Source organism: Oryzias latipes, chromosome 1 (assembly GCF_002234675.1).
Source record: "Oryzias latipes chromosome 1, ASM223467v1".
Lineage (NCBI taxonomy): Eukaryota > Metazoa > Chordata > Actinopteri > Beloniformes > Adrianichthyidae > Oryzias > Oryzias latipes.
Window position 1 is genome coordinate 19,691,040 of NC_019859.2, and position 25,969 is coordinate 19,717,008.

The 25,969-nt window shown below is 37.6% G+C and overlaps 2 protein-coding genes and 1 non-coding gene across 9 annotated transcripts in view; 1 reads left to right on the forward strand and 2 right to left on the reverse strand.

The window, feature by feature from the left end:
• The first annotated feature begins 2,882 nt into the window (after positions 1–2,882).
• On the forward strand, positions 2,883–5,519 carry LOC101159322. The gene is made up of 2 exons (XR_908974.3): positions 2,883–3,382; positions 3,516–5,519. It is a non-coding gene; the product is annotated as an uncharacterized LOC101159322 (transcript).
• Positions 5,520–6,239: 720 nt separating this feature from the next.
• On the reverse strand, positions 6,240–8,503 carry fgfbp2 (fibroblast growth factor binding protein 2). The gene is made up of 2 exons (XM_004065944.4): positions 6,567–8,503; positions 6,240–6,429 (listed from the first exon to the last, which is right to left on the reverse strand). Exon 1 carries the CDS (start codon positions 7,271–7,273, stop codon positions 6,590–6,592), a length of 684 nt encoding a protein of 227 aa, XP_004065992.2. The 5' UTR covers positions 7,274–8,503; the 3' UTR covers positions 6,240–6,429; positions 6,567–6,589.
• A 502-nt stretch (positions 8,504–9,005) lies between these two features.
• LOC101156064 (prominin-1-A) overlaps positions 9,006–25,969 on the reverse strand; it is a 32,851-nt gene continuing 15,887 nt past the window's right edge. The window contains exons 2-30 of one of the 7 annotated variants that reach the window (XM_023957866.1): positions 24,776–24,837; positions 24,158–24,184; positions 23,840–24,045; positions 22,588–22,708; positions 22,441–22,504; positions 22,261–22,350; positions 21,898–21,921; positions 21,449–21,666; positions 21,264–21,338; positions 21,099–21,162; positions 20,961–20,969; positions 19,814–19,973; positions 19,511–19,663; positions 18,244–18,367; positions 18,012–18,115; positions 17,702–17,786; positions 17,470–17,616; positions 17,181–17,252; positions 16,285–16,377; positions 16,024–16,041; positions 15,816–15,869; positions 15,648–15,728; positions 15,141–15,209; positions 14,765–14,854; positions 11,864–11,979; positions 11,401–11,463; positions 11,165–11,252; positions 9,955–9,989; positions 9,006–9,871 (exon numbers count right to left, since the gene is read on the reverse strand). In XM_023957866.1, coding sequence (XP_023813634.1) covers positions 11,192–11,252; positions 11,401–11,463; positions 11,864–11,979; positions 14,765–14,854; positions 15,141–15,209; positions 15,648–15,728; positions 15,816–15,869; positions 16,024–16,041; positions 16,285–16,377; positions 17,181–17,252; positions 17,470–17,616; positions 17,702–17,786; positions 18,012–18,115; positions 18,244–18,367; positions 19,511–19,663; positions 19,814–19,973; positions 20,961–20,969; positions 21,099–21,162; positions 21,264–21,338; positions 21,449–21,666; positions 21,898–21,921; positions 22,261–22,350; positions 22,441–22,504; positions 22,588–22,708; positions 23,840–24,045; positions 24,158–24,184; positions 24,776–24,837 — 2,450 coding nt within the window. In that variant the 3' untranslated portion in view covers positions 9,006–9,871; positions 9,955–9,989; positions 11,165–11,191. Of the gene's footprint in view, positions 9,872–9,954; positions 9,990–11,164; positions 11,464–11,636; positions 11,727–11,863; positions 11,980–14,764; positions 14,855–15,140; positions 15,210–15,647; positions 15,729–15,815; positions 15,870–16,023; positions 16,042–16,284; positions 16,378–17,180; positions 17,253–17,469; positions 17,617–17,701; positions 17,787–18,011; positions 18,116–18,243; positions 18,368–19,510; positions 19,664–19,813; positions 19,974–20,960; positions 20,970–21,098; positions 21,163–21,263; positions 21,339–21,448; positions 21,667–21,897; positions 21,922–22,260; positions 22,351–22,440; positions 22,505–22,587; positions 22,709–23,839; positions 24,046–24,157; positions 24,185–24,775; positions 24,838–25,969 lie in introns of those variants that run through there. The other 6 variants (XM_023957872.1, XM_023957848.1, XM_023957856.1 and 3 more) reach the window with 6 other exon arrangements.

A 25,969-nucleotide genomic window follows, 5' to 3' on the forward strand; every position in this document is an offset into this window, starting at 1 on the left:
TCACAAGTAAAAACTATGATTTTTAACATTTTTTATTTTATTAATATTTTATCGTCTATTTTATTGTTTTTTTATTTCTATTTTAATTCTATGCTGCTTTATTTTTATTATTGTCTCTACTTGTCAAAACTGCAGCTATTCTGCAAAATTAAAGTACATTGTGCAGTGGACTGCTAACTATTATGCTGCTATAATGACTTGATTTCTGTATTGGAGCTTATGATGTACTACTTTATTTACTAGGCTGATTTAATGCTACCCTTTACATTGTGATATGTCAGGCTTCTAGTTAGGCTGCTAAAACAGCCACATTTTCCATTCCTTAAGTAGAAAAGTCCTATTTGACTCACTGTTCTAAGTTTTAGTTTCTCTATTACTAATAATAAAGTACATCTACTATTTGAAGAAAATTAATGTGGGAAACCAAAGTACATAGAGAAAAACCCTCTTGTCAATGGAGGAGCTCATAAACTAGAAAACTATGAAATTTTCTACATCATTGTTGTTTTGTTTGATGATACTGTTTATTTTGTATAGACAATATTACTGTTGTTTTACTCTACTTTCACTAGTCTAATTTTAGGGGTATCTATTACTGATACTAAAGTACATCTACTATTTTAACTAAATTTGTGTCTGAAACCGTGGTGCCTATAGAAAAACCCACTTGTCAGTGGAAGAGCTAATAAACTAAAAACAATGATATTTTCTACACCAATATTGTTTATTTTAGTTATAATGTTAATATAGTACAGACAATATCTGTTACAAATATTAAAGGACATTGCACCATGTCTGGCTTCTTGTTATGCTGTTGGAACAGCCTCTTTTCCCTCAAAGGTATAGATTGTCTTGTCAATCTTATCCAATCATATCTGTGTTTATATAGTAGATTTATAGTAGCTGGAACACAACTGACTATGAAATTTTCTACATCAATATTGTTTTGTTTGATTTATAATGTTTATTTTGTATAGACAATATAACTGTTGTTTTACTCTATTTTCACTAGTCTAATTTTAAGGGTATCTATTACTGATACTAAAGTACATCTACTATTTTAACAAAATTTGTGTATGAAACCAAAGTTCCCAGAGAAAAACCCACTTGTCAATGGAGGAGCTAATAAAGTGGAAACTATGATGTGTTTTAAATTCACATCATAGTGAAAGGTAGTCAAAGTCATAGTCATAGTAGTCATAGTCATAGTCAAAGGTGTAGATTTTCTTGTCAATCTTATCCAATCATATCTGTCTTTATAGTAGCTGGAACACAAGTGGCTGGCCCTTGGCTGAAATGTTCACTGTAAGATTTAGTTGAGCCAAGGGTGAAGGTGAATCTGTTCCAGACTAGGACGCTCCTTTGGGTCTCTGGTACAACACTGCTTCAAAAAATCTTTGCAGTCTTTAGAAAGTCTGTTGTCCATTTTTATCTGTCTTTTCATATAACTAGATGTACTGAAGTTTTTGTTGTGGAGGCATTCAAAGAGGACAATTCCCAGCTGCCATACTGTTGTGGGTCCAGCGCTGTATTTATACTGAGACAGCCATTCTGGAGGGACGTAACGATCAGTGCCACAGAAGGTTTTATGAGTTGAATTCGTCTCTGTGAAGCAGCTGAGTCCAAAGTCAATGATACGAACTCGTGGGGCGCCTGAACACATCTCTATCAAGATATTTTCTAGTTTGATGTCTCTGTGGAAAATCTTTTCATCCTGAAGGTGAATGGCTGCCTCTACCAGTTGTTTGAGGATAATCTTGGCTTCACTTTCTTTTAATGAACCTCCACGCCTTTCAATGTAGGAGTGAAGATCTGATGCTGGCATTGGTCTTTCTAACACCAAAATCAGTTCATGTGGCAGCACATACCAGTCTAGCAAGGTGATAGGTGCTTTGCTGCCGGCTGAATTTGATGTTCCAGACTGTAGTTTTAACATTACAGCAACTTCTACAGATAACTCTCGTCCACTTTCATCAAAATGTGTGCAGTAAATATAATCATTTGGGATGTGCTTGATGGCCACCACTAACTTGTCTGATTTACGATAGCCATTAAACACAGATCCACAACCACCTTTACCAAGTGGATTCAGCTCCACATATTTGGCCTTAAACTCAAGCTTTGGGTCTTCTTCATCTGTGCTTTCTTTCAATCTTTTGGTTGGTAGTTGTTCCGTATCAGATGCCTTTCTCTTTCTGCTACCAACAGGTTTTGAGCGTGCAGATTCTTCTTTTCGAGAAGGAAACTCAAGTTCCCGTTTTTTCTTTGCTGGTGTTACAAATTCTTGGCTGTCCTCAGAGATTCTCCTTTTGGTCCCTTTTTGTTTGACTTTGGCACCATCTTGAGATTTCACACTGTCCTTTTTCAAGTTCTGATTTGTTTCTAGTAGTTGAAACATGGCTTTCAAAAATGCTTCAAGACTCAAATGTGAGTGAAACTAGTGTCTCTAAACGTATTTTCAAATGTAAAAAGTACCTCTATACATCAGTTTTTATAATGACATCATAAAGCCATCATATGGTGTCAAATGATGTCATTACATCAAGAGAAAGTCTTTGTTGCGATTACATGAGTACATCATGTTGCTAGGCAACATGATGTACTCATGTAAAGGCCAGTTGGACCATTCTCAAATGGTTGTACGTGGAGGTACTGCAGGGGGTACGTGAAGCTTTTCAAAATATCTATCTAAATCAGTAGGCTCATCCTAATAATAAGTCTTGAAAAAAATATTTAGTAAAAAGTTCGATAAAATATAAATATGTGTTCATGCACAGTATTTTACAGTCAGTATTTAGTTTCAATATCCTTTGAAATAAAACCGCCCCCCCACCAAGTTAGTTTGACCCACTGACGTCACGTACTCATCAACGACACGTCGTTACCATAACACTGTAACTATGGAGACGTGGTTAAGGCACAGCAGCCATGCTGCTGAAAGTACAGATGGACAAATGAAAAAGAAAACAAAACAAGTGGCGACGAAGGCCAGAAAGTACATGGAAGAATATGTTTTAAAGGGATTTACGTCCACGAGCTCTGACCCACCCCAGGCACTGTGGGGTTTTTTTTGCCGGCAGAAGTTAGCCAACGCTAGCATGAAGCTAGCGCTCCTCCAGCGGCATCTCACCACAAAACATGGATGTCACGTTGGTAAGGCACCAGAGTTCTTCAGGAGAAAACTTTCTGATTTCAAGTCATCCCAAGCCACAATTAAATGATTAACGATTTTTGTAATGATCACATTAAAAAATGTGCCTCTGTCTAATAATGACACCGTTTGCTGCAGAATAGATTGATATCATGGGCACAGACATTATCGAACAAGTTGTGGGGGAAACTTGGCGACTCATTTTCACTGCAGCTGGATGAAAACACAGATGTGAGTGGACATTCGCAACTTGTTGCATTTGTAAGATACATTGACTGTGAACACATTCTATTCTGCAAAGAAGAAATGGAGGGGCGAACAACCGGGGAGAACATTTTAATGTCGTTAACATGTTTTTCACCAGAAACGCTATCAGCTGGAAATCCTGCAGCAGCGTCTGGACAGATGCGGCTGCATCAATGACGGGCAGCGCGAAAGGCCTCATAGCACGGATCATTAAAAAAGAAAATCCCGACATCAAGTGGACGCACTGTGTGTGATACACAGGGCAGTGCTGGCGTCCAAGAAAATGAGCCCTGTGTATCACGATGTTTTGAACGACAGCATTAAAGTTCTAAACTTTATCAAGTCAAGGCCACTTAATGCACGTTTGTTCCGCAGCCTCTGTGAAAATACGGGAGCTTGCAAAGCTTTGCTATCTGGCAGATATATTCAGGAAACTGAATGAACTGAACATGTCCCTGCAGGGCAAGGACACCAGCATCCTGAACCTGTATGACAAGGTGGGTGGTTTCCTGAAGAAAGCAGAGATGTGGAAAAGGGCACGTGATCAGGAGGATTTCACCTGCTTTCCTCAGTTGGATGTGTTTCTCTCAAATGAGGATGTGGCGACAGCTCCGGTGAAGTTAGTCACAGTGGGACATTTGGCTAACTTGCTCAGTGGTTTTCACTCCTACTTTACTGACATTGATGAGAAATCTGTGCAGCTGGATTGGGTGAGAAACCCATTTCTCTTGTCTGAAGCAAACAGAAGCAAGCTTCACTGTCACTCATCAGGAAAAACTGATGGAAGTAGCATCTGACCGTGGCCTGCAGATGAAGTTTGGTGCATCCACTCTCACACAGTTTTGGCTGTGTGTGAGGCAGGAGCACCCTGAGCTGGGACAGAAAGCTTTGGAGCAGCTGCTACCGTTTGCATTAGGGCTGGGAATCACTGGGTACCTCACGATACGATACGATTAAATACGATTTTTGTTATTCATGTATATTTCTTATTTTATGTATTATTAACAGCATTTTTACATTTGAGTTTTGACTGGTTTTATGCCTTCTGGTGGTCAACGTCTTCTGTTTTTCTTTTTTGTTTGTACATGCAATGTTTGCCATCTGAATCTTTTTGTCTGGTTCACTGTTGTTTGGCTTGAATAAATCTGACTTTACAGCACTGTACCTCCTTTTTCTTCCAAAAATGTTTTGCCCATGTCAGGGGGTACTTGACTAAAAATATATTTCTAAAGGAGTACAACACAGAAGGAAGTTTGAGAACCACTAGTCTAACAGACAACATCAATGCCCAAATGATGTCACCAATGGCAGTCTGCACCTGGGTCGGGTTCACCATTTTGCTGATTCCTGCCAGTGAATCCAATTCAGGTTCGTTGAGAAAAACAATGACTGTTATTCTGTTGAGGATAGTTTTTCCTATAGTTGTAGAGTTGACCTTACTCCTTTATTCGGGCTTGGGACCGGCAAAGTGATTGTAAAGTCACTCTGGTAGAGTTCATTTTTCTTTTTTTTTCTTTCCAAAGACTATAGAATTTTCCGGACAATAGCTATACTTGTCGGTGTTTACAATGACTTTATAAAGCCATTGGTGACATCATTTGACCTTGATGATGTGTGTTAGAGCATACGTCATGTTGTTGATTGGTTGTTGTTGTTTTTTTAATCATTGGGAGTGAATTTTAATTTTCATGAAAACAAAAGTTGATAACGAAGAAGCCACACAGTGATCACAGAGGCCCATGTCAATATTATAAAGACATTTGGGATATTTTTGGATCTGGCAGCGACTGATCTAGAATTTAGCAGAGATTAATCTTCTTTTTTTTTTAATCAAAACCTCAATTTTTAAGTTATTTTTTAATTTAGTGCTCATAATTTTTATTTCTGGAAACATGTATGAAATATTGTTCAGTTTGTTTGTCTATTTGTCTTTAATTGCTCCCAGAGCAGATGCTTTTTATTGAGCTATGGGAGACGCACAGATGTAGTTTCAGACTGTTTTTAACGTAAACAAAGGCTGTAATTCTCAGAAATAATGTTAATACATTGCCAACAACGTAGAAGTTTTCTGAGGAATTCACAATAAAGTGACTTGATTGATTTTTTTTCTAAACTCAACAGCTCCATCCTGTGGTTTACTGGAATAATTCACATCAAGTTGTTTCTGTGTGAGTTTCTGAAAGTACCTCATCACTTTTCATGATACATTTTTTTGGTTTCTAAGGAAAAATGCAACATTCCATGACTTTTTCAAAATAAAATGTTTACTGACAGAATAAGAGTAAACATTAATAAAAAAAGAAATACATTTGAAGTTAACATATTTTTTCAGTTTTTTTTTTATTTTATTTCATTGTGTTCTTTAATCTTACTGTCATTTAGAAAATCAGACATTATTTAGGTTAAACTGATGAATTTTGATTAGTGAATTTCCATGCCACTAATTGACGCATTTAACTCTTTCTTGGGGGGAAAAAAGGAGTTTTGGGGAAACAAGTACAGAACTGTCCTGTATGACATTCACTGTGAATCTGTGTGGGTTCAGTGTGTACTTTTTGGGGTGGGGGTAGGGGGTAAGTGAGTGTGTAGCTTCGACCACATGCATTTCCAATCATCTACAGCCTCCACACAAACCTCCTCTGTTTCTGCACAGCACCTCCTAAGACTCATTTCATCAGCTCACATAAAGAAGCGTTTAGCTCCACTCAGACACCTTATGTGTCTGCAAAGTAACGACTTCCTCAGCCAGGCAGCAGACATAAACTTTTATGCATGGTGATCATTGGAGCAGAGTCTCTTTTTAACACACTTTTTCGGATAATCAAACAAAACAAAACACTAAAGAAGATCAAAACAACTTTATTATGTTAATTTGTTTGGGAATACATTTGAATTCATACATCATACATGGCTTTTAAATGGAAACATACAATGTTTTCTCTGTGAGTCCCTCTCTTTTTTAATGCAGGAGTTATGTCCTCACACAGAACCAGAGAAGTCAGATAGAAGAGTGGATTGTTGATCAGTCCAGCCTAAAACAACAACAACAGTAAAAAACTCAATCATCTGTAAATTTATAAATATATATATATATATATACATACATATACACACACAGTTTTTAGCTCCAGTGTGCACCTTAGCTTTATCATGTCTTTCTTTCACCCACCTGGAGGCATCTGCAGCACAATCTTAGCTTTGGAACCAGTTGATGAAGTAGGCACAGATTCCTTGGAGACTCTTCCAGCAGTACTCAGAGGCAAGGTGGGATGCCATGGAGTCTGGCTGCTCTGTGGCCAAAGTGGTGGTCATCAAAGTTTTAGGGGTGGTTCTCTTGTTCTGGGGGCTCCTGCCTGGTTTGGGTTTATTCGGCTTCATGGGTTTTGGAGTATCAATGGGTTTTGTCTGAGCTGGCAGGTCCTGAACAGGCTTTGCCTGCTTGGGAGGGCTAGTCTTGGGCCAGGAGGTCAAGAAGGTCATTTGAGCCTCATCTGGGTAGTTCCTGCACATATGTGGTCGGTAAAGTTTGGCTCCCTGGCAGGCATGCTTCATCTTCCTCAGCTCCCACATCATCTGGGTGAAGTAATGGCGAGGGTTGGTGCTGTAGGGACGGCACAGGCTGGGTTTGCCTTGGAAGTCACAGTAGTAGGACCGTCCTGTTGCCTGGCTCGGATTTCTGCAGGACACGCGCAGGCGAGTGTAGTTCCCTGCTGCAGATACAACCATGGTGCACAAGTCTTTAGTCTTTGTGCTGAATCGGATGGGCTCATCCCAGAGGCTGCGCGGCTGCTGCTTGCCATTGTTGTTAGTTTGAGCAATTGACACATAAGCAGTTGCTCCGAGAAGTAGCAGCAAAACTCTCACCCTCGCTCCCATTGCAAAGTTGGATGTGGACTTCTGTGGTCCAAGAAGGAAAAGCCGTATCCGTGTGAGCACAAGGGTTAAGATGTAAAAGGGCAAAAAGCACACATGGGGCACTTTATAAAGCAGGAACACACAAAGATGGTATTATTCAGTAAAACTCTGAGTCTGACTCCTCCTTCAGTTCCTCACATTGGTTCTCACACACACACACATATATATGTGCACAACGCTCCAATTTAAGAAAATGATGTATAGTCTAGGTGGAAGGGGTGGGGGATTACCATAAACTGAAGGAAAAGAAGGGGGGTAATTTGCAGAACACACAGAGCTGGGCTCCAAAGAATCTTTTGAAAAGAATATGTTTTTGGAGTCATCATAGATGACTCTAGATAGAGGAGAGGGAGAAACTGGAATTAGAAGTGGTCCTTCTTTATATGAAATGTTTAGTATGGAGTCATCAAAACCACAAAAGAATGTACAAAACTTCCTTAAGAGATGCATGATTCCTATAGTGGCAAATAAGCCACAACGATGAATTGCATTGTGATGCAGAAAACATATTTTTCTTGTGTTTGAGAGACTTTTTTACATGAACATTCAGAAAACCTTGAAGGCTTTTGAGACTTCAGGCATGAGGCTCACAGTCCACCATTTCCAAGTTTTCATGGAGAACGGATCTTTACATTAACTGGTCTGGTAATTATGCTTAACAAAAACACCAATAACTGTCCTCTCAGCTTACATGTGGTTGCAATTTAAAACTGTTCTTGCTTGCCTTTGCTTTTCAAGGAAGCAAGGAGTAAGTTTTCAGGATAATAGCCAATCTAGGCCCTCTATATCAATGAATGATTTTAGAATCATTGATGATTTTTAAATATTACAGTTTCCAGTCATAAACTACAACGGCCATTAAGGCCAAAATACAAAAAAATACTTACATTTACAAGCAGTCGTAAAAGTAAAGTTGTAATATTATGAGGAAAAAATAGTCAAACATTTTGGAGAAATTATAAGACAATATTTACAAGAATGAAGTCATAACATTATGGGAAAAGAGTGGTAATTTAACAAGGAAAGAGACATTTTTCAAAAATGTAGTTGGGTGTGTGCTGTTTTTTCAAGTGGCACTTCAGGTTAAAGAGAAGCAAATTGACACAAGACAACAATCATGACAGAAACTTTGTCCTTCAAAGATGAAAATCAGGCGTATGAGCGTCAACGTGAGGTCACTTGAAAAAAAAGTATTTAAATATTTTAACACAAGTAGTCACGTTTAACCTTTGTGCTATCTTAGATGACCCCACCCTTGCATTGACGTGTTCTCCCTACCATGACAAAGGTGGATAAAGGTGGAAAGATTTCATGTAATCCATGGACACCAGTGAGGTTCACAAATCATTGAAGAAAAAAGGTTCAGAGCACTGTCTAGTGGGTCTAGATGACCCAACTTCCAAGGTTAAAGTGCCTAGGATAGCACAAGGGTTACACAGAAGAACAATATTGGGAAAGATAAATACTGTTAGCGCATGTCTTTTGAATTACACATACTTTGCATTTAAACATTACACACAGTAATTTTGTGTGTGATATTGTAGTTTTTATTTTGTGAAGATGTCCAAACACAGGAGCGTTTTTTATATATATGAAAATCCATGATAAAACTAAGTTGCAATTGCTTTTTGTCAGAGAACAGTCCCTTTCTTTTGTTATTAGTACTCCTCTGGTAATAAAAGAACAAGAAACATGTTAGGCGGACGTTTTATTACAGATCTGCAACCTCTCCACAAGCTCCAACATTGTTGGTGTACATCAGACCTCTGTTGTCAAATCTACAACACTCTTACTAACAGTCAGGTGAGATTGAAAAGTCTGTTTGTTAGCCGTCTCGAAAACTTTGCCGAAAAAGATGTGCTGAATGAAATGCGACACTTTGAAGAAACAAGGATAAACTCCTGGGCTCCTAATAAAGATTACAGAGCAAAACTGAGCTGCCAGTTAACTCGTTAGTGTTTAGAGGAACAGTTCAACATTTTTGGACGATGCCTTTCTTTGGTAAAAAACAAAAGAAAACACTGGCTTAAATTCATTTTACACCTTGTATTTGGTTTGTAGAAAATACAAATCCTTTAAAACTTTATTTGAGATACAATCATCTGACCTGAAAGTGAGTCTTTTATTTTTTTCCCCAAAATGTCAAACCATCCTCTAAACATCTACCTGATAAGTGCGTCTGATAAATCAAAAATAATGAAAAACTATGTTACAAATATTCACCAAAAAAAGCTATCTCTAAAAAATACTAGTGACATGTTATAAAACAAGGATTAGTAAAAATATATAAAACTTTCAAAAGCTTTGAAAGTGTAAAAAATGTTGTGTCACCATGACGATGTAAGCTGACGATGTTGTTGTACATATAAATCCAATCCTCTACATGTAATTCTGAATATGCAGAAGTTCAGCATGAAAAGTTACAGAAGCAAGTGTGGTTGAGAGAAAACATCAAAGCTTGGCAGCTGGTGAAAATTGGAGGGAAGAGATGCCGTCATCACTCATCCAGAATCCTACCGTACGTCATGTTTTGGTCTTAACATGAATCCAGAACAGATTCTGGAAAAAATAAGAATCATTTATTTGTGTGGCTGTCAATAGATATTTTGCTATAATAGAGTGAGGCAGTGATGATAGATTACCAGAGAGATCACATCAGTTCCAGTTCTCCTGACCACTGTGGGGGGAAAAAAACAAAGAAATTTGACTTAATCCAAAAATAATCTTTTAAATTTTAAACCACACGAAAGTTATTTATCACTTCATTGATAGACTGACTCAAGAAGCTTAAGCATTTTTTGTTATTTCACTCTCCTGTCATGAAAAAAGCTGTGAAAGTTGATTTGCTGTCTTCAAATAAAAAAAAAACTGTCAAAATCTGAACTTTGCTAAAAATATGAGACATGTTCTAGGTCAGAAAAATGTTTATTCAATTTTTTTAAACACCTGTTAAACATTTGTCTTTTCAGGAGCTGCACATCCCTACAGATGATCCTTCTCTATCTATTTTATCCCTAAATAACCATTCATATCATATTTGATACAGGCAGTTCTCAGACCACTATCCCATTAAAATGATCCAAACTTTCCTTAATAACCAATTGTAGGGCTCTAGAGTGCGATCAATTTGGTCGCACATGCGACGGGATTTTTCAAATGTGTGCCTAAAAAAACAACCATAGTCGCACTGCTGCGGCCAGCCGTTCTGTGAAAAAAGGAAAAAGCATAATCTCTGCAACTCTGAAAGTCTCACAAATTTAAAGGTAGGGAGAAGCCAAAAGGATAAGGAACCATATCGGGTTTGGCAAAACATTGTTGTGACAACAGCTTAACAAATCACCCGACGTATAATAATAATAATGCATAATAATAATAGATAATGATATCTATAACTCGTAAAAAACAAGAAATGTTTTCCCCTGTCAATTCTTTGATGTATTGGGCTTTTTTAAGGTCTCCCAGTCCTTTAAATTTATAAAAGTGGCGTCAGGAACTTCTAATGCTCCTCTATGAATAATCCAGCTTTATATTTCAGTCAGTCTATCAAATGCAACTTTAACAAACCGGTTCTGAAACAAATACAAGGATCATCACAGATGAAGTGAAATGATAGAGGACCAGCACAGTCAGATTAGTTGACTATTACAGGTGAATTCAGTTTGTTTATTCTTGGTAATGATAGAATGTCAGATGAGATTGACTGAGGATGAAAAAGAAAAAAAAAGGAGAATGAGATGTTAGTTTCAGCAGCAACAGGGTGATCTGAAGATGCTTTGACTCCTAGTGGTTCTTGAATGAGTTAGCAAGATGTCAGAAGAGGGTTAATGGATGGTTGTCTCTTCTCGTCCATACCTCTGTAAGGCGGACCGATCCTGTGAGTCACCATTCGCTTGGAGGTGCAGAGGCCCGAGAGAACCAAGTCAGAGTGTCATAAGGAGAACTAAACGTACACACATAGGGGCAAGTCTTTGGAATTTGTGGAAAAATATGAAACTTTAACCTTCCGCCTGTTTGAAGGCAAAAAGTTCCCCCCGGGAGCTGATAACCCAGAATGCAAGTGAAGGGGGTTAGGTAGACACGGCTCGTACCTGACCTCATTGACGTTCCCGCGGATATCAAACACTTGACCACGATTACCTGTATTATCCAAACTGCAACACAAGATTGAGGAAGGACATGAAAAAAGTGATGGGAGAGCTCCCGCCCCTCCCCAAAAAAACAAGTGGAGCGATCCATTAAGAGCTTATGAAAGAATTGATGTTGAAAAATAACTGAAGAATCCGGGCGAGAGAAAAGGGAAAATGAAGGAATCCAAATCATCCCATCCCAAAAGAGTGCCTTTATTTCTTTAAGGCAACAAGGTGCATGAATAGCAGACAAACTTTACAGAGCAACAAGCCATGGGTAAGAGTAGCTGAAGAGGAAATGACATGAGGATAACGCATGTGGATAATTGACGACCAAGAGAAGGAATGATAACAGAGAGGTAAAAAAAAAAGCATCATTAATTCCACTACAGTCTATGACAACAGACTTTGTCTTTGTACTTACTCTTCAAACACGTCCTCAGTGTCCATTCGTCTGTAGTACTTGGCCAGTTTAATGGAGAAGATGATGCTGGGGATCAGAAGGATGCAGCAGCCTCCCAGACCAAACCAGAAGGTGTTCTGTAAAACAAGAAAACATCAGATTATGACATAAAACGAGAACAGATTACTACAGGAGGATAACTGTTTTTTGGAACAATTGGAAATAAGTAGTAACATGAGATTAAATATTACCAATGAGCATAAAATATCCACTCAGAATTAGCCAATTTAAATGTATGATGCTTTAAAGTCCAAACAAAAGAATTGTTCTGTCCTGTTTCCTTGTTTTTTTTTTCCTTTTTACCGTTGTTGTTTTTTTATCATTGTGACATTATAACAGCTCTATAGATTGCCTCCATTGATGACCAGCTTTGTTTTTTGAGTGAAGGTTATCGTATAGCAAATCATCACACCCCTCCCATCAAATGATGTTACCCTATCAATGTAGCAATGAGCATTGTTGTCAATGTCTTCGCCACATTTTGACCCTTAAAATCCACTTCCTGATCTTAGTTTTCCTCGACATGTTCAGTGCTTGTGGACTATTAGTAGGGCTCATTTCAGATAAAGTTTCCAACATTTGTAAGCATTCTTAGCTGACCGCAATCTGCTTTCAAACAACATTATATTCCCCTTTATATAGGATGTACCAGAACTAAAGCAATAAAAAAACGAGTTGCTGAATGACCTCCATTGTTGTTGTTTTTTTAAGTCGTCGCAACTAACAAACTGCTCAACTTCACTGAGTGGAAATGCCCCTTAAAATTAACTTGACCGTACCGTACCACTCTGTATCGTACTGTACCGGACCATACAGCTCAGTAGAAACGGGACTCTACGGGCACTTACATCTCAAGTGCACACCCCCTGTGTGTAGTAGTTGCGCACAATCAGTAAGGAGCCAGTACATGCAATGACTAGAGTGTAGCGTAAAGACACCATATGACAGCATCACCCGTACACCATAAGTGTGTGTAACTTCCATTATCTTTACAAATACTTTACAAAACATTTACCACATGTTACAACCGTATGTTACATATTCACAATGGCCCTTGAGGTGGGCGTATGACAAACCTGCAATCCCCTTAAGATGGCAGCCGCTTCTGTCTACAACCCTCTACTGCAGGGGTGGGCAATCATTTTAACTCGCGGGCCTCATTGGGTTCTAAAATTCAATAGAAATGCCGGACCACGAGCAGATGCGTGGAGTGAGAATGATATAACATGGAATGTAGATGAAAACATTTATATTGAAAATTATATTCTAAACCACAATTTTCTAGAGTTTTTAGTTTAAAACTTTTGTTCCCATTTTAAATCTCATTTTTTTAAGTCGTTTGCTACCTTCAAGGAGTTGTAAAGTGCTATATGAATAAAGTTTCATTCATTCATGATCCTTTTAAAAAAATTAATAACATAATTTATGAAATAAAACAATGACCAAGTAATACTCTATGCTTTTCAAAGACAAAAATTCAGGAAAAATATACTGATACATAAAAAAAATAAAATAAAATAAATCATCGATCCTCTCCCGTCATAATCCTAAAGACTTTGAGGGCTGCAGCACAACTCCTCACTGCCTAAATACACTTTTCTCACAGAAACATGAACATTTTCACCGTTTTCACTTGTTTAAATCCTCAAACCTTCCTAGAAATTAGGTCCAGGATCTTAGAATGAAAACAAAGATCTGATCGATCACAGATTTCTGTAGATCTGAAGAGCTCCGCGTTTCTGCACAGGAGAAACGGCTCGTAAGGAGATTTATTGACAGGGTCTCCAGCCACTCAGGACACAGAACAAGGTGCACGGTTTAAAAAAAGCCACATAATTGCTTTAAAAGAATGAGCTAAACCTGGAAAGATGAACTGTGATGTAGAAAGGAAAGACTGTCTTCTGTTCTGTTTGACAGAGATTTTTAGAGGGTTTCAGATCACATTTTGATCGTGTGGTCAGATTAAAAAAAAACAAAAAAACATGGGTCTCTGATTTTGTGGGCCGGACCAAACATGGAAGCGGGCCAGATCCAGGCCGCGGGCCGTAGTTTGCCCACCTCTGCTCTACTGCGACAGGACAACCCAAAAACCTGCAGCATCTGTATGGGTCAACCCCCAGTACAGGTACATGTGACTGAGGCCTTAGCTTAAGTTTGGAGATGGTACTAGGGCTCACTCCAGACAGTGCTGCAGCTAAATTTTGAGCAACTCCAATTTGAAGTTGGTCTCTCATATATTCTCTGTTCCACATTAGTAAAATGTGACAGGATTATTTTTGACACCTACTGAGCACTGTAGCAGGGCTCATGTTTACAGGGGCTGGTATCAGAATTTGTCAAGATTTATTAAGAACAGTGACATGAGAAGGCTGGCACTGACAAAAAAAGACATGGCCTTTTTTTATGGGCGTAAACCACAAACTCAGCTTCACAAAACATTTTTGTGCTAAGTTAAAACTCATAAGAAACTCATACTAAACTGACTCAACTCACAATGAAGCCTTACAGATGTGTCTATAATTAGGAATCCACTAACATAGATGTCAGACATCAGTGGGGTTCCAAGTGGAAACAGAGTATTTTTTGTTCAGATGACACACATCCAGTCTTAAAAAAACACCATGAATGCAAGTAAGAAATTTCAGAACATCCTGTTCCTGAATGTATAGGTAACTAACTCAAGTCCAAAAACTCCACGGCCCCCACCAACTGTCAAAGAGCCATTTATATTTGCAGTAACCAGCAGCACTCATAAAGGATCTGTGTACTGTGCACACAGCTGCAAAGTGAACAAGTTCACCTCAATAGCCACCATGCTGGTCAGTGAAGCACAGAGAATAAATAAGGACACTGAATTCTTACCACTGAGTCCACTATGAAGCTGCAGCCAACTATCTCCATGCTGTCCACCATGTTGCTGATGGGCTTGCACTGAGCAACCTCTGATGTTAGCTAGGAAAAAAACACAGATGCACATTTCTGAATGCCCTAAAATATTTGTGGGAATGTGCTAACACTGACTGAGAAGCTGTGGATCCTAACAGGAAAACCTCTAAATCTGCTGTAATTGACTAAAACCAACACAGCTAGTTCAAGTCTGCTTATTAAGGCACACATCGGTTAATTCACTTCTGTCTTTACACTGTTCCTTTGTGCAGTTGAGTATTTCCAACTCAATTAATCAAAACAAAGACTTATGATCCTCTGGAAATCGAACAACTTATGATCATATACTCACAGAGCTTTTAACCCATCCTGTGTACTGTTTGAAATATCCCTCTAAGCTTTGCATGAAGTTTTTTGTTTCCTAGAAACCAAACAAAAGAGAAAAATGGTTATTGGGGACGATAAAATGAGTGATTTGCAGGCATTTTTCTTTTTATTTTATAGAATAAATTCTATATTTCCTTTTATTTTCCTTTTGCACATGTTCTATAAATCAAGTGAGAAAACATGAAAAACAAGCAACATTTAAATAAAAAAAACTTTCAATCTAAAGAAATCTTTAAAAACAAGAAATGCATGCAAAAAAAAACAGCATCTCTGCCTCTTAATGCCCTCTAAATATAACTTCACAGCTTTGACTAGCTTTGCATCTAAATGGAAATGTGGATAAAATTGTTTTGTTTTTTTTACAATTTTTTCTTGTAATGCGTTGAACACATTTTTTAAGTTTAGAATGACTGTAAAACCACACATCTATTTAGAAAGTTAACTTCAGATGTCATTCATCACAGTCTTTTACCTGCTTAACCACAAAGGAAGCATTATGAACGATGAGAAACTCTGCTGCATCAATGGCGCTCAGGATATTTGTCACTTTAACCTAAACAAAAAATAAAAAGTATTTGATTTTAGTTTTGTTCAGCAGGTTGACTGAATATTAAGTCTTTTAATGGGTAATGTAGCTCACTGGCAGGTCGTCTGAAGTCTTCTGCAGCAGCTTGATGCTCTGGCTCAGGGTGCTCTGCAGGAGACACAAAAAGCACATGCTGTTAGAAGGTTGAGAAGTTTCACTTTGTACACTATTCCACAAATAGTTTTTCCAAACTTGCACCATATGGAAAACACCACAGCAACCCAACTAAACCACCATCACAGTGCCACTGACAGCCTCTTACCCGCGCTCTGACATATTTCTGTCATCATTTTTTGAAAGAAAAGAACAAAAAAAGAAAAGTGTTGAACAAAAAGAAAACAGGAACATTCTTTGCACCCAAAAAATAAGTACATCATTCTGAAATGGTAATTTATCATGTAGTATTATTGGCTGTGGAGTCATTTTGTTTGTGACAGGATCTAGTCTGTATTTACTCCTGAGATTGTAAATGTGAAGTGAAAGTTTTCCTGTTGATTTTTGATGTTGTGGGATGAGTAATTACCATTGCTTGCTCCAAAAGCACCACCTGTTCTCTGTGAATGGTTCTGATGCTGCTGGCATGTCCTTTCAGTGCATTCTCCAGAGCTCCACGTGGCTACAAACACAAAGAGTGGACAAAAAAGTGAAAATGTAAGACAAAACAGAAAAACTGCTTGTAATTGCTTGTAAATCCTTGATAAGTTAGGCACAGTTGCAGAGTGCTTACATCAAAATACATGTTTACAGAACTATCATGCACAAAAATATTTGCAATGTGAGGGGAAAAAATGCAAAAAATGTACACATAATTAGGCCATAATGATTTGTTTTTATAATTTTGCTTTGACATGAAAGAATATTTTCACTTCACATGACAGTAAATAGAGTGTTTTAAAGGCAAATACCTCGTACAGCTAAAGTGCTTTAAAATCTATGTGTATGTGATTACAGTAAAAGAGCAGTTTTTTCAGACGAGTCATAAACTCAAATTAAATTCTCTTAAGGGAGGGTTAACTATACTCTGACACATTACAAAAAATTATGAAAAGTCTTAGTGTACTTATTTCAACAAATGTCTATTCAGAAACAGTCAAAGAAACACAAAAACTATTCTGCTTTAGCGAAAATAAAATTAATTCTCTTCACCGTTTGTGTTGAACCTAAAGGTAAAATTTGAAGATATGTTAGAATTACACATTTAGAAAACCCCTTTTTAGAAATGTAGCTAAAAAGTGTTTTATTTAATAATTTTCTGTAATAACATTATCCTGTCAGATCCCTTAAATATACATTTCCAATAACAGATTTTCTAAGACATACATCAGTAAAAAAAAAAAATCAACTATTTTTAAAGTGGAACATTTTCCTTAAACAAATGGTTTTTGTTTTTCTTTTGATAGATTGCGATGAAGGACTCACCAACTGGTCAGCCTGATCCTCCAGATCAGCGCAGAAAGACAACAGATCCACAAGAGTAACTCCTTTATTAACCTAAAAAGACAATAATACTTATGTTTATAAAGCAGTCAACACAACAAAAAGGGGCTTTTACAACAAAAATATTGCTAATAATCATTAAAAGTGTCACAAGCAATGTTGACTGTGTAAAATAAAAAACAGACTTTTACACATTATTGTTTTCTAAAAAAAAAACATATAAAATTATTTAAAAAATACCAAATTTTGATTTTGTTTTAGACTTCATCACCTCAGAAAGGAAAGCGGCATAGTCAATCTGTCCTATTCCAGAGTTGGCAAAGTTCATCAGATTGTCTCTGCCTGCCTGCTCCAGCAGGGTGATATCTTTTAGGTCCACTTTCACACTTTCAAACAGTTTGGCCAGATCCTTGTTGTACTATTAGGAAACACAAAATAAAAGGGGTAATACGTCTTTTTTTTTTAAGTTGACGTAGCATCAAGTGAGCTGAAGTGATGCCTACCACTGTTCTGTTGAGGAATGAGTTGATGTTGAACATGGTCTCCAGCTGCAGAGCGTGATACAGACCGTTGTTCTCATAGCACTCCCTGTTAGACAAAAATCTCACATTTTACTTCCACATGTTCTGAATATTTAAATCCTTATAGGACTTTAGATAATTATGAAAAATTTGCATTTTGATCTAAACTGCTTTACTTTTTTTAACTGTCAAATGTGAAATTGTATTCGAATGGGCAAGAAATTCTTTAATTGACTTTATATTTGGTGTAATTTCTAGGCTTTTTAGAACTACTAAACATGATTAGATGTACCTGTAAACACTACCCAAAGTCAAGTCAATGTTTGGATTTTGGAAGAGCATCCCAGGAAGAAAATTCTTCTTTTCAGGATGAACCAGGAATGGCGTGTCTATAATCTGCAGACATACAGGTAAACAGCTCTGTTTATTTTGCACTTGCAATGGTAATATGTTTAGATACATTTTTATAAAAGAATCTTAGAGAAAGGATGGGAGAATATGAAAAAAGAGCTTGTCTTTCATACCTTGAAAAGCTGTCTGTTGGCCAGAGGTTCACATATTAGCTTCTCCGTGTTTCCACTGACAGCAAACAGGGTTGTTACGATAGCCATCAGTGCCCAGGAAAAGATGAAGGAGAAGCCTACCCCACTGAAACAGATAACTTTGCTTTAAAAATGTCTTATATTTCATGTCTTCAACAATATCATCCCAGCTAATGCCAAAATAAACACCAAGGGTATGAAAAATACTGACATCTGAAACTACTGTGACTCTCTCAGTGCAATATCAAAGCCCAAAATATGACCATACTATACATGAACAACAAAAGCTGATAGTTTGATTGTGGAATCTAAAGAAAAGTGTGGTGCTGTTTGCCTTTTTGTTAACAGTTTTAATTTAAATGGAAAAACAACCTGAATATTTTTGTGAAGCTAAGTGTATATACTATCTAACTAACCACTCCCACTGACTTTAGTTATGTTAAATTTATGTTAACTTGGTGTTTTTTCTTCTTCAGTTCCTGTGTTTCTTCTTTCCTTAGCTACTGTTTACAGCATGTTTCAATGATCAGTGATCACTGGATTACTAGTACTGGTTTCCTGTCAGGTCCTCCTGCTATCTTTTCGTTTCTTTTCTCATTTCAGATTTGTCAATTTAGTTCCTGCTCTTGTTATTTTATCTATCAATTTGCATTAAAAAAAGGTTTAGGTTTTTCCCCCAACTCCATCTAATCTGCTGCTCATACCTTTGCTCACCCACGGTCCTTGATTAATTCTTACAAAAATTGATCTTAAAACTCCAAATGAATTAGAGCTTTTTCGGTATCCATGAAATAACCATGTTATAAAAAACAAAAACAATCATAATAGTTGTTGAAGATTATAAAGATCTGTGAAAATTATCTTGAAATGTAGCTCTTGCACAGAGTAACTTAGAATAATCCTAGATTAATATCAACTTTAAACAAATTAAAAAAGGTCAAAGAAGAATGAGGATGATTAATCAAAACATGGTTATATTTCAAAAGACCTTTTACATCTACTCATGTCATGTTTTTATGTTAACTCCACACAAAAGAAAGAGCGGCAATATTTAAAAAAATCAATCACATGTTATCCGCCCAGTATCAGTGCAGGAACACGTCTATTATCAAAATGATCATGCAAGGTGTGCTTAAGGAGAAAAAAAAAAACCCCTGAAACAACAGTTGATTGCATTGCAATAATTTAAAAATGAACTGACAAGAATCTCCCCGGGTAATGAAAAAGGGGTGATGTTAGGGTGACCTACGCCATCAGCAGATTTCCTCCAGTGTTTGACAGGCAGCCGCGCGTTGTTGGGGTGGCCTGCTTATCGTAGCCGCAGGAGCCGCAAAGCAGGCCGAGAATGTTGAAGGCCAGGATCAAAACAATCGTGCAGAGCACTGCTACACAGGCAATCCACCTGCAGCAACAGACACGCTGATGACTGAACGCTAAAAAAACACTGACTTAAATCTACTCAGAAAGATTTAAGATGTGACATGTCACACATGACAAAATAAACAGCAACCTCACCACATTTCTGAGTAGTTTATTATTTATAGACACAAACCTGTAAAAATCCATTTGGTCAATCTGTGGGTAAAATGCCTCAATGCTCCGGTGTCTTTCATTAAGGAAGTTAGTGAAATTGGCAAGTGAGGCTTCCACTGGGAACATCTTGGAGAAGCCGTTGATCTCTGCACCAATCTTGTCTAGCATGCCTTTTACTCCTACAAACACACAAAAAGTCATATTACATACCACACAAGACCAGTGGTGGGCCGTCAGGGCCTTCAAGGCCTTCTCTGAAGGCCTAAAAAAAATATCTGAATCATGTGTTTATTATATTTTGTCCATGCATGCTCATTAAATCATTCCAAATGGTCTGTCTATTCCCTTTTATTGTGTTTATGATTGTTATGCTGCTTCCAGAAAAATGAATTTTCATATACTGTAGGAGCATTTAACCAATTGCATTTCAGCTGTCCTTTGTTGCCGGGCAGGATAAGGGTCTTCAGCAAGAGTTGTGAAGGTCTTGTAATGCAAAATCTAATGTTGGACATTAATTTTTTTCAACCAATCTAGCAGTCTTAGGCAATGTCACAGTATTCAGACCTTCTGAATCACCAGAAAAATCTGAGTGAGAGCATGAACCAGCTATGCACATTAGTGTGTTTGGCACTGACCATCCCCATGCCCACTGTCTGTCGAGCGGACATTTTCGGCTCTAAAGTGAATTAAAAGCTATGCAGAAACACAACTGGACAGATTCGGCTCTCAGCACTGGCCTTGATGGAATAGAAAAGGACTTCTTGACGGAACTGAAGACCATAATCTACATGACAGGGTGATCAAACTGTTTTTGAGGAAAGAGAAGAGGATGGATTTTGTCTTCAACTAATCAGATGTTTTGATGAGTGAAATGATAAATATCGTAATAAATAAAATTCCAAATAATATTCCATATGTGGTTGTTTTCAGTGTTCTGTTCTGGCTGTAGTTGCACAGCGAGAGTTGTTTACAATTTTGTTTATTTAGTTTATTTAGAGGCATTCAGATGTAGCCCTACTGAAGGCCCAGGTGTGTAATGCATGGTCCGCCACTGCGCAAGACAGTAATAAATGTACTGTTCCACTGTTCCACACGTTTTTATTGGAGTGATTGTACAAGAGGTCATATGAGCCAAAAATATGAGATGAGATCAAAATCGTACTTACGTGGCAAAGCTGAGTTTCATCAAACACAAGAAGGCATGTGAGAAACAAAAAGGTATATGAGAGATCCTTCATTCAACACATTATCTGATCTTATTTACAAGGTAGAGCTGAATAAAACACACCAGTGAGCTTTCATACCTGTGACAATGTTTCTGGTTTGTTCTTTGACCAGCTTTGGAGTGTCATTAAAAGAGGCATAACCCTACATGAGAAAACATGCAGAGAAAAGGGGAGGAAACTGATGGTGAATTATACAAACATTAGTAGAATGAAGAGCAAAATGAGCTGCAAATAGACACCAACCCTTTGAACGATGTTGCTGAGGTCTATTCTCAAAACAGTGTTGATATTGGCCAAAGCATGACCAACATTAGGAAGCTGGGAGAAAAGACACAATGCCAAAAAAAGCAAAACACGTTGATATTAAAAACCAAGTTTCCATGAAGTTAAATCTCTTTAATAAGTTCTGCTTGACCGTTTCTCATTACCTTGGAGTAGTCGGCATTGATTCCCAGCTGAGGCAGAGTGGAACGGATGGTGTTACAGGTGGGTGACACGGCTCCGTTGGTGCATGCGGGGTCAGACAGAGTGTTGGACAGAGAAGCACGCTCCTCAGACAGACTCGCCTGAAGTTTCCCTATTCCTTCCTGAAGAATTTCCAAAGAGGAGCTGACATTCTCCAGGGCCTCTTTGGTCTCCCGCATGGCTACAAACATGAATCAATTCAAGAATATTTTAGGACAAACATGTTTAGTCAAGCCGTGAACATTTTAAACTCACAAAAAAAAGGACTGATAAAAAGAGTGAAACACCAACACAGGCTTACAATTCACAAAGGAAACCATGACAAAGGATGGAATTGAAAACATCAATATTTGTTTCCACTAACACAAAGTCTTGAGAACGACACCAATGAATCCAAATCAGCTAAGTTTACCTTTGATGGCATTCTCAATTTTTGCTTAAAATGAAAGGAAATGTGAGAAAATCACAGAAGAAAAGAGGATGTGAGGATGACAAAAAAAAGAATAAAAAGTTGTAAAGAAAGGATTGTGATTGGTAAAAACAATTAGGAAAACTCAAACAACATGTATTAACAACCTTTGCAAGTTTTTCTGCTGGGGGACCAAATACGGTAGAAACAAATCAGTTATTAACAACTGATGGAAATGAAAGTGTTATATGATCTAAAAAAGTGTTTTACTTTTGCTTAAAGCTCTCATCATTTAACAGTTGGCTTGTAATTCACAGAATGTACAGAAACTTCTTTTGACACTCCAACAAATAAAATCATGATTACCTCCTGCCAGTCGCAGAGCACCGTCCAGTGCAGGAACCACTTCTTTTTCCAGATGGATGTGGATCCTACCTCCAAGTAAAGGTCCAATGTCTGCAAGGCAGCACAGACAGAGCTTCATGACAACTTGTGTAAGACCGTGAACGTGTCAAATAGGAGGTGAAAGAAGACTGCATGGCTTACTGTCAAGGTCTGACATGACTTTGTTCTTTGCTGTAGTGTACTGGGCTGTCAGGTATTCGATTTGCTGCAGCAGGAAACACAGTAAAATCAGAGTCTGCCCTCCTTTCCATGATTTACATGTAGATTTGTGTTTGTGGAAGAACCTACCGCAGGAGTGTTGTTAGCAAATGTCTTCAAGTCTCTCATGTTGGTGTTAATGAGTCGCCGAGTGTTTCGGATTTGAGAGCTGATATTGTGATTGGCAGCATATGCGACAAACACCCCCAGGCTAAAAAAACGCAGTAAGCGGTTAGGGTCAGGGGTTAAGAGGGATTAGGAGATGTCAGTTAGCCAGCAGGGGGCCTCAGTGACACATAGGAAAGACTTCTGCACTGTTCGGGTTCAAATGTTGGAGAACTCACTTGGGTTTAGTAGCCAGGATGAGGTTACTTACAGTTACTTTATAGGACAAATACGAACAGTTAGGAAGAATAGGCCAGTGTTTCTGTAACACCAACTTCCTTTCCCATAGTTCACATGCTTTTTTTCATTTCTGTTAAAACACTGATATCATCAAAAGATGAAAATATTCACTATGATTCTTCAAAAACTTTTGGGCAATATTTTTAATTAAGGTGGCTAAAAACACGAAATACAAGATTCAAGCTAAAAATTAAAATCCTGACCTTAGTCACAAGAGCCAAACTCTTATGCAAAATTGTTGGAAATAAAAGAAAGATGAGCAAAAATGAAAAGTACAGCAACATAACTAAACCTACCTTAGGGAGGCTTAATGTGTGGATTTTGTCTGTATGACCATTCATGTTTGTAATATGAAAGAACTCATTCAGGCAGAGGGGCTTTTCCCCGCCTATCAGTGATATCAATAACATCTAACTGTCCTGCACCCTCTGGATCTAGTTTCTGAGCAACTACGTCCTTCACATTTGCAGATACACATACGCACAGATCTGGATTGTTTATTCGAGGGTGGATTTCAGCAAAAATTCAACAAGGAAAAATGTTGCTTTCAAATTTATTTTGATGTTTACGTGTTGCTTTAGTTTAATAACAAAATAACAGAAAACTATTTTATACAGAAAACCAAAAAAATCTTACATAAATTAACCAATAAAATGGAAAAGCTGTGGTAAATATTCCACATTTTTATTCTTAAGGGTCTAACCAACTGTATTTGTTAATGTGGGCTCAAATTAATGCAAACATTAGGTTGCAATACATTTTAGTCCACTAATACTAAGTTAAAAGTATTTTCCAAATGTCCTTAGTTGCAATCCCAGTATGACATAACAGGGTCCCCAAATCCTCCCAATGCCACTCAAATATTTCCTGATAATAAACAATAACTGTATTAGGAGAGCTACAAATAATCTTAATAAAGAAGAGGATGACAACTCACATGATGAAGATGGTGGTGGCGATAAGAGAGGCGGTGAAGAAACCTCTGTGGCAGTCTGCGTTTTTCCTCTGCCTCTGATGCATCTCACCTCCGCAGTTATCACAGCATCGACACATGCAGAAACACGTGGCTATGATGGGAGTCAGGACCACAAACACGATGCCAATGCTCGTACAAAGTAGGAATCCAGCTTCATAGTGGATCCACTGCAGAGTAAACCAACAGTCAGGCGGTCATTACGATACTCTGTGCTCCTGGATGGGATTGTGATGAAATGTGCAACGTGTCGGTCAAAATGTCAGTTTTGAGGAAGTTTACCTGTAGCAACAGCACAACGTTTTCTGGCTGGAAGAACAAACACAGACACAAAAAGCAGGGTGAGTGCAACAATAACAAAAAAATCCATGAGAATTATTGCTTTGAACATTATTACAAATAAAAATTCACTATTATTTCTGTGACAGAATTTATAATATTTAAGAGTTGAACTATTTATACTTTAATATAAATAAGACTACCAAAAATGTTTGTAAACTGGTGCTGCATTGGTGAATTAAATTCATTTTCCCTTACATAAAAATGCATCCACCAAGCTGGTGCAAATTTGAAGCCAGGTCCTGCCTAAAGCCCTTTTTTCTTTCTTTTTTGTTGTGGGAGAACCAACCCCATGCTTCTGCTGTCTAAACACCAACTTTAGAACATGTTCTTAACATACGCTAACACTTAGCATTTCTGTTGGTTTGCCAACAACCAGGGGTGGAGGAAAGAGGAACATTAAAACACCAAACCCACAGCCTTATTTACCAGCACGATGCGGTTTGGCTCTACAAACAGGATTAATTGGAAGCAAATGAGTGTAACCAGCTGAGCACTGGCTCTAGAATAAAAAGCACCAGCTCTTGTTTGATGGAAAGGTGGGTTTTAGAAGAAACATACCTTTCTCCACTCTTCCATTTTAATTCCTCCCATGTTCTGCTGAATGACTCTGACAATAAGATCTGCATGAAAAAAAAATTTGGAAAAAAAAATGTACACAGGCATGATATCATGTACAAGTATTTAAGCTGCGTATGCTTCATCACAAGTGTTTCACAAACAGGTGCTGGGATGGTATTTCCTCCAAAATCTAAACAGCTGTCCACTTTGACGGACTCGTTTGAACTGTGTGTTCGACCACTGAGGATTTCAGTTCGCTTCAGCTGTCACCCTGTTTACTGTATATAGGTCAGCCGACACTAAGCCTACCTGCACAATGACTCATCCAGACTGTTACTCATCAGGAAACTCAGATTACTTCACAGATATAAAAACCATTAGCAGTTGCACACAGTGTTTAATAGCGGGTGCTTGAATTTGCGTGCCACAAAAGTTAAACACAAAATGATGTTCAACTGGCATAACTTTTTTACAAACCTTTTAAAAACAGGACCAAATTTTACTCTTCTATAGTCTTGGACTGCAACATTTTCTGAAAAACAACCTTTTGGAATAAATTTAGATATAGCACAGAGGAGCACGTCATATTCATTTTGTATATACTAAACAGGCGGTCTCAAATTTGGTAATCTAACATAAAACCTTTATCCATAACAGCCACGTTTAGAAGTTTAAAGGTCTGGGATATTTGCATTTTACTGCAAAAATGATAAATAGACATTATCCCAAGAATTCTTCATCCAGTAAAGAATTTAAATACAGTAATATAAACAATTTATATATATCAAATCGAACTCTAGTCTCTAAATAGTAAATGTAACCTTAATTAAACTGTTCTGGACAAAAAGGTGCTAGGTATTTAAAGTTAAAAATTTAACCAAAAGAATTCTGGGGAAAAAAAGATAAATATTTGCTGATTTAACTTAAAAAAATCTTAAAATACCACAGTCTAAGCTCGGTGACAAATTATCAAATTATTGGATTGTGTATTGTGTGTCAGAAAACATCCAGAATTTGGTTTCTTTTTTGCAAAAAAGAGAACTTCAAACGAAATTGTCCTCACTAAACAAAGGTTAAATTTGCTCATTAGGCAAAAATAATCAATTACACTTCTGACTTGGTATAAGTAGTCTACAGTATGTAGATGTGAAGGAAGGAGCATGGACCAATCTGGCCTCACTAAAAAGTGCTGGG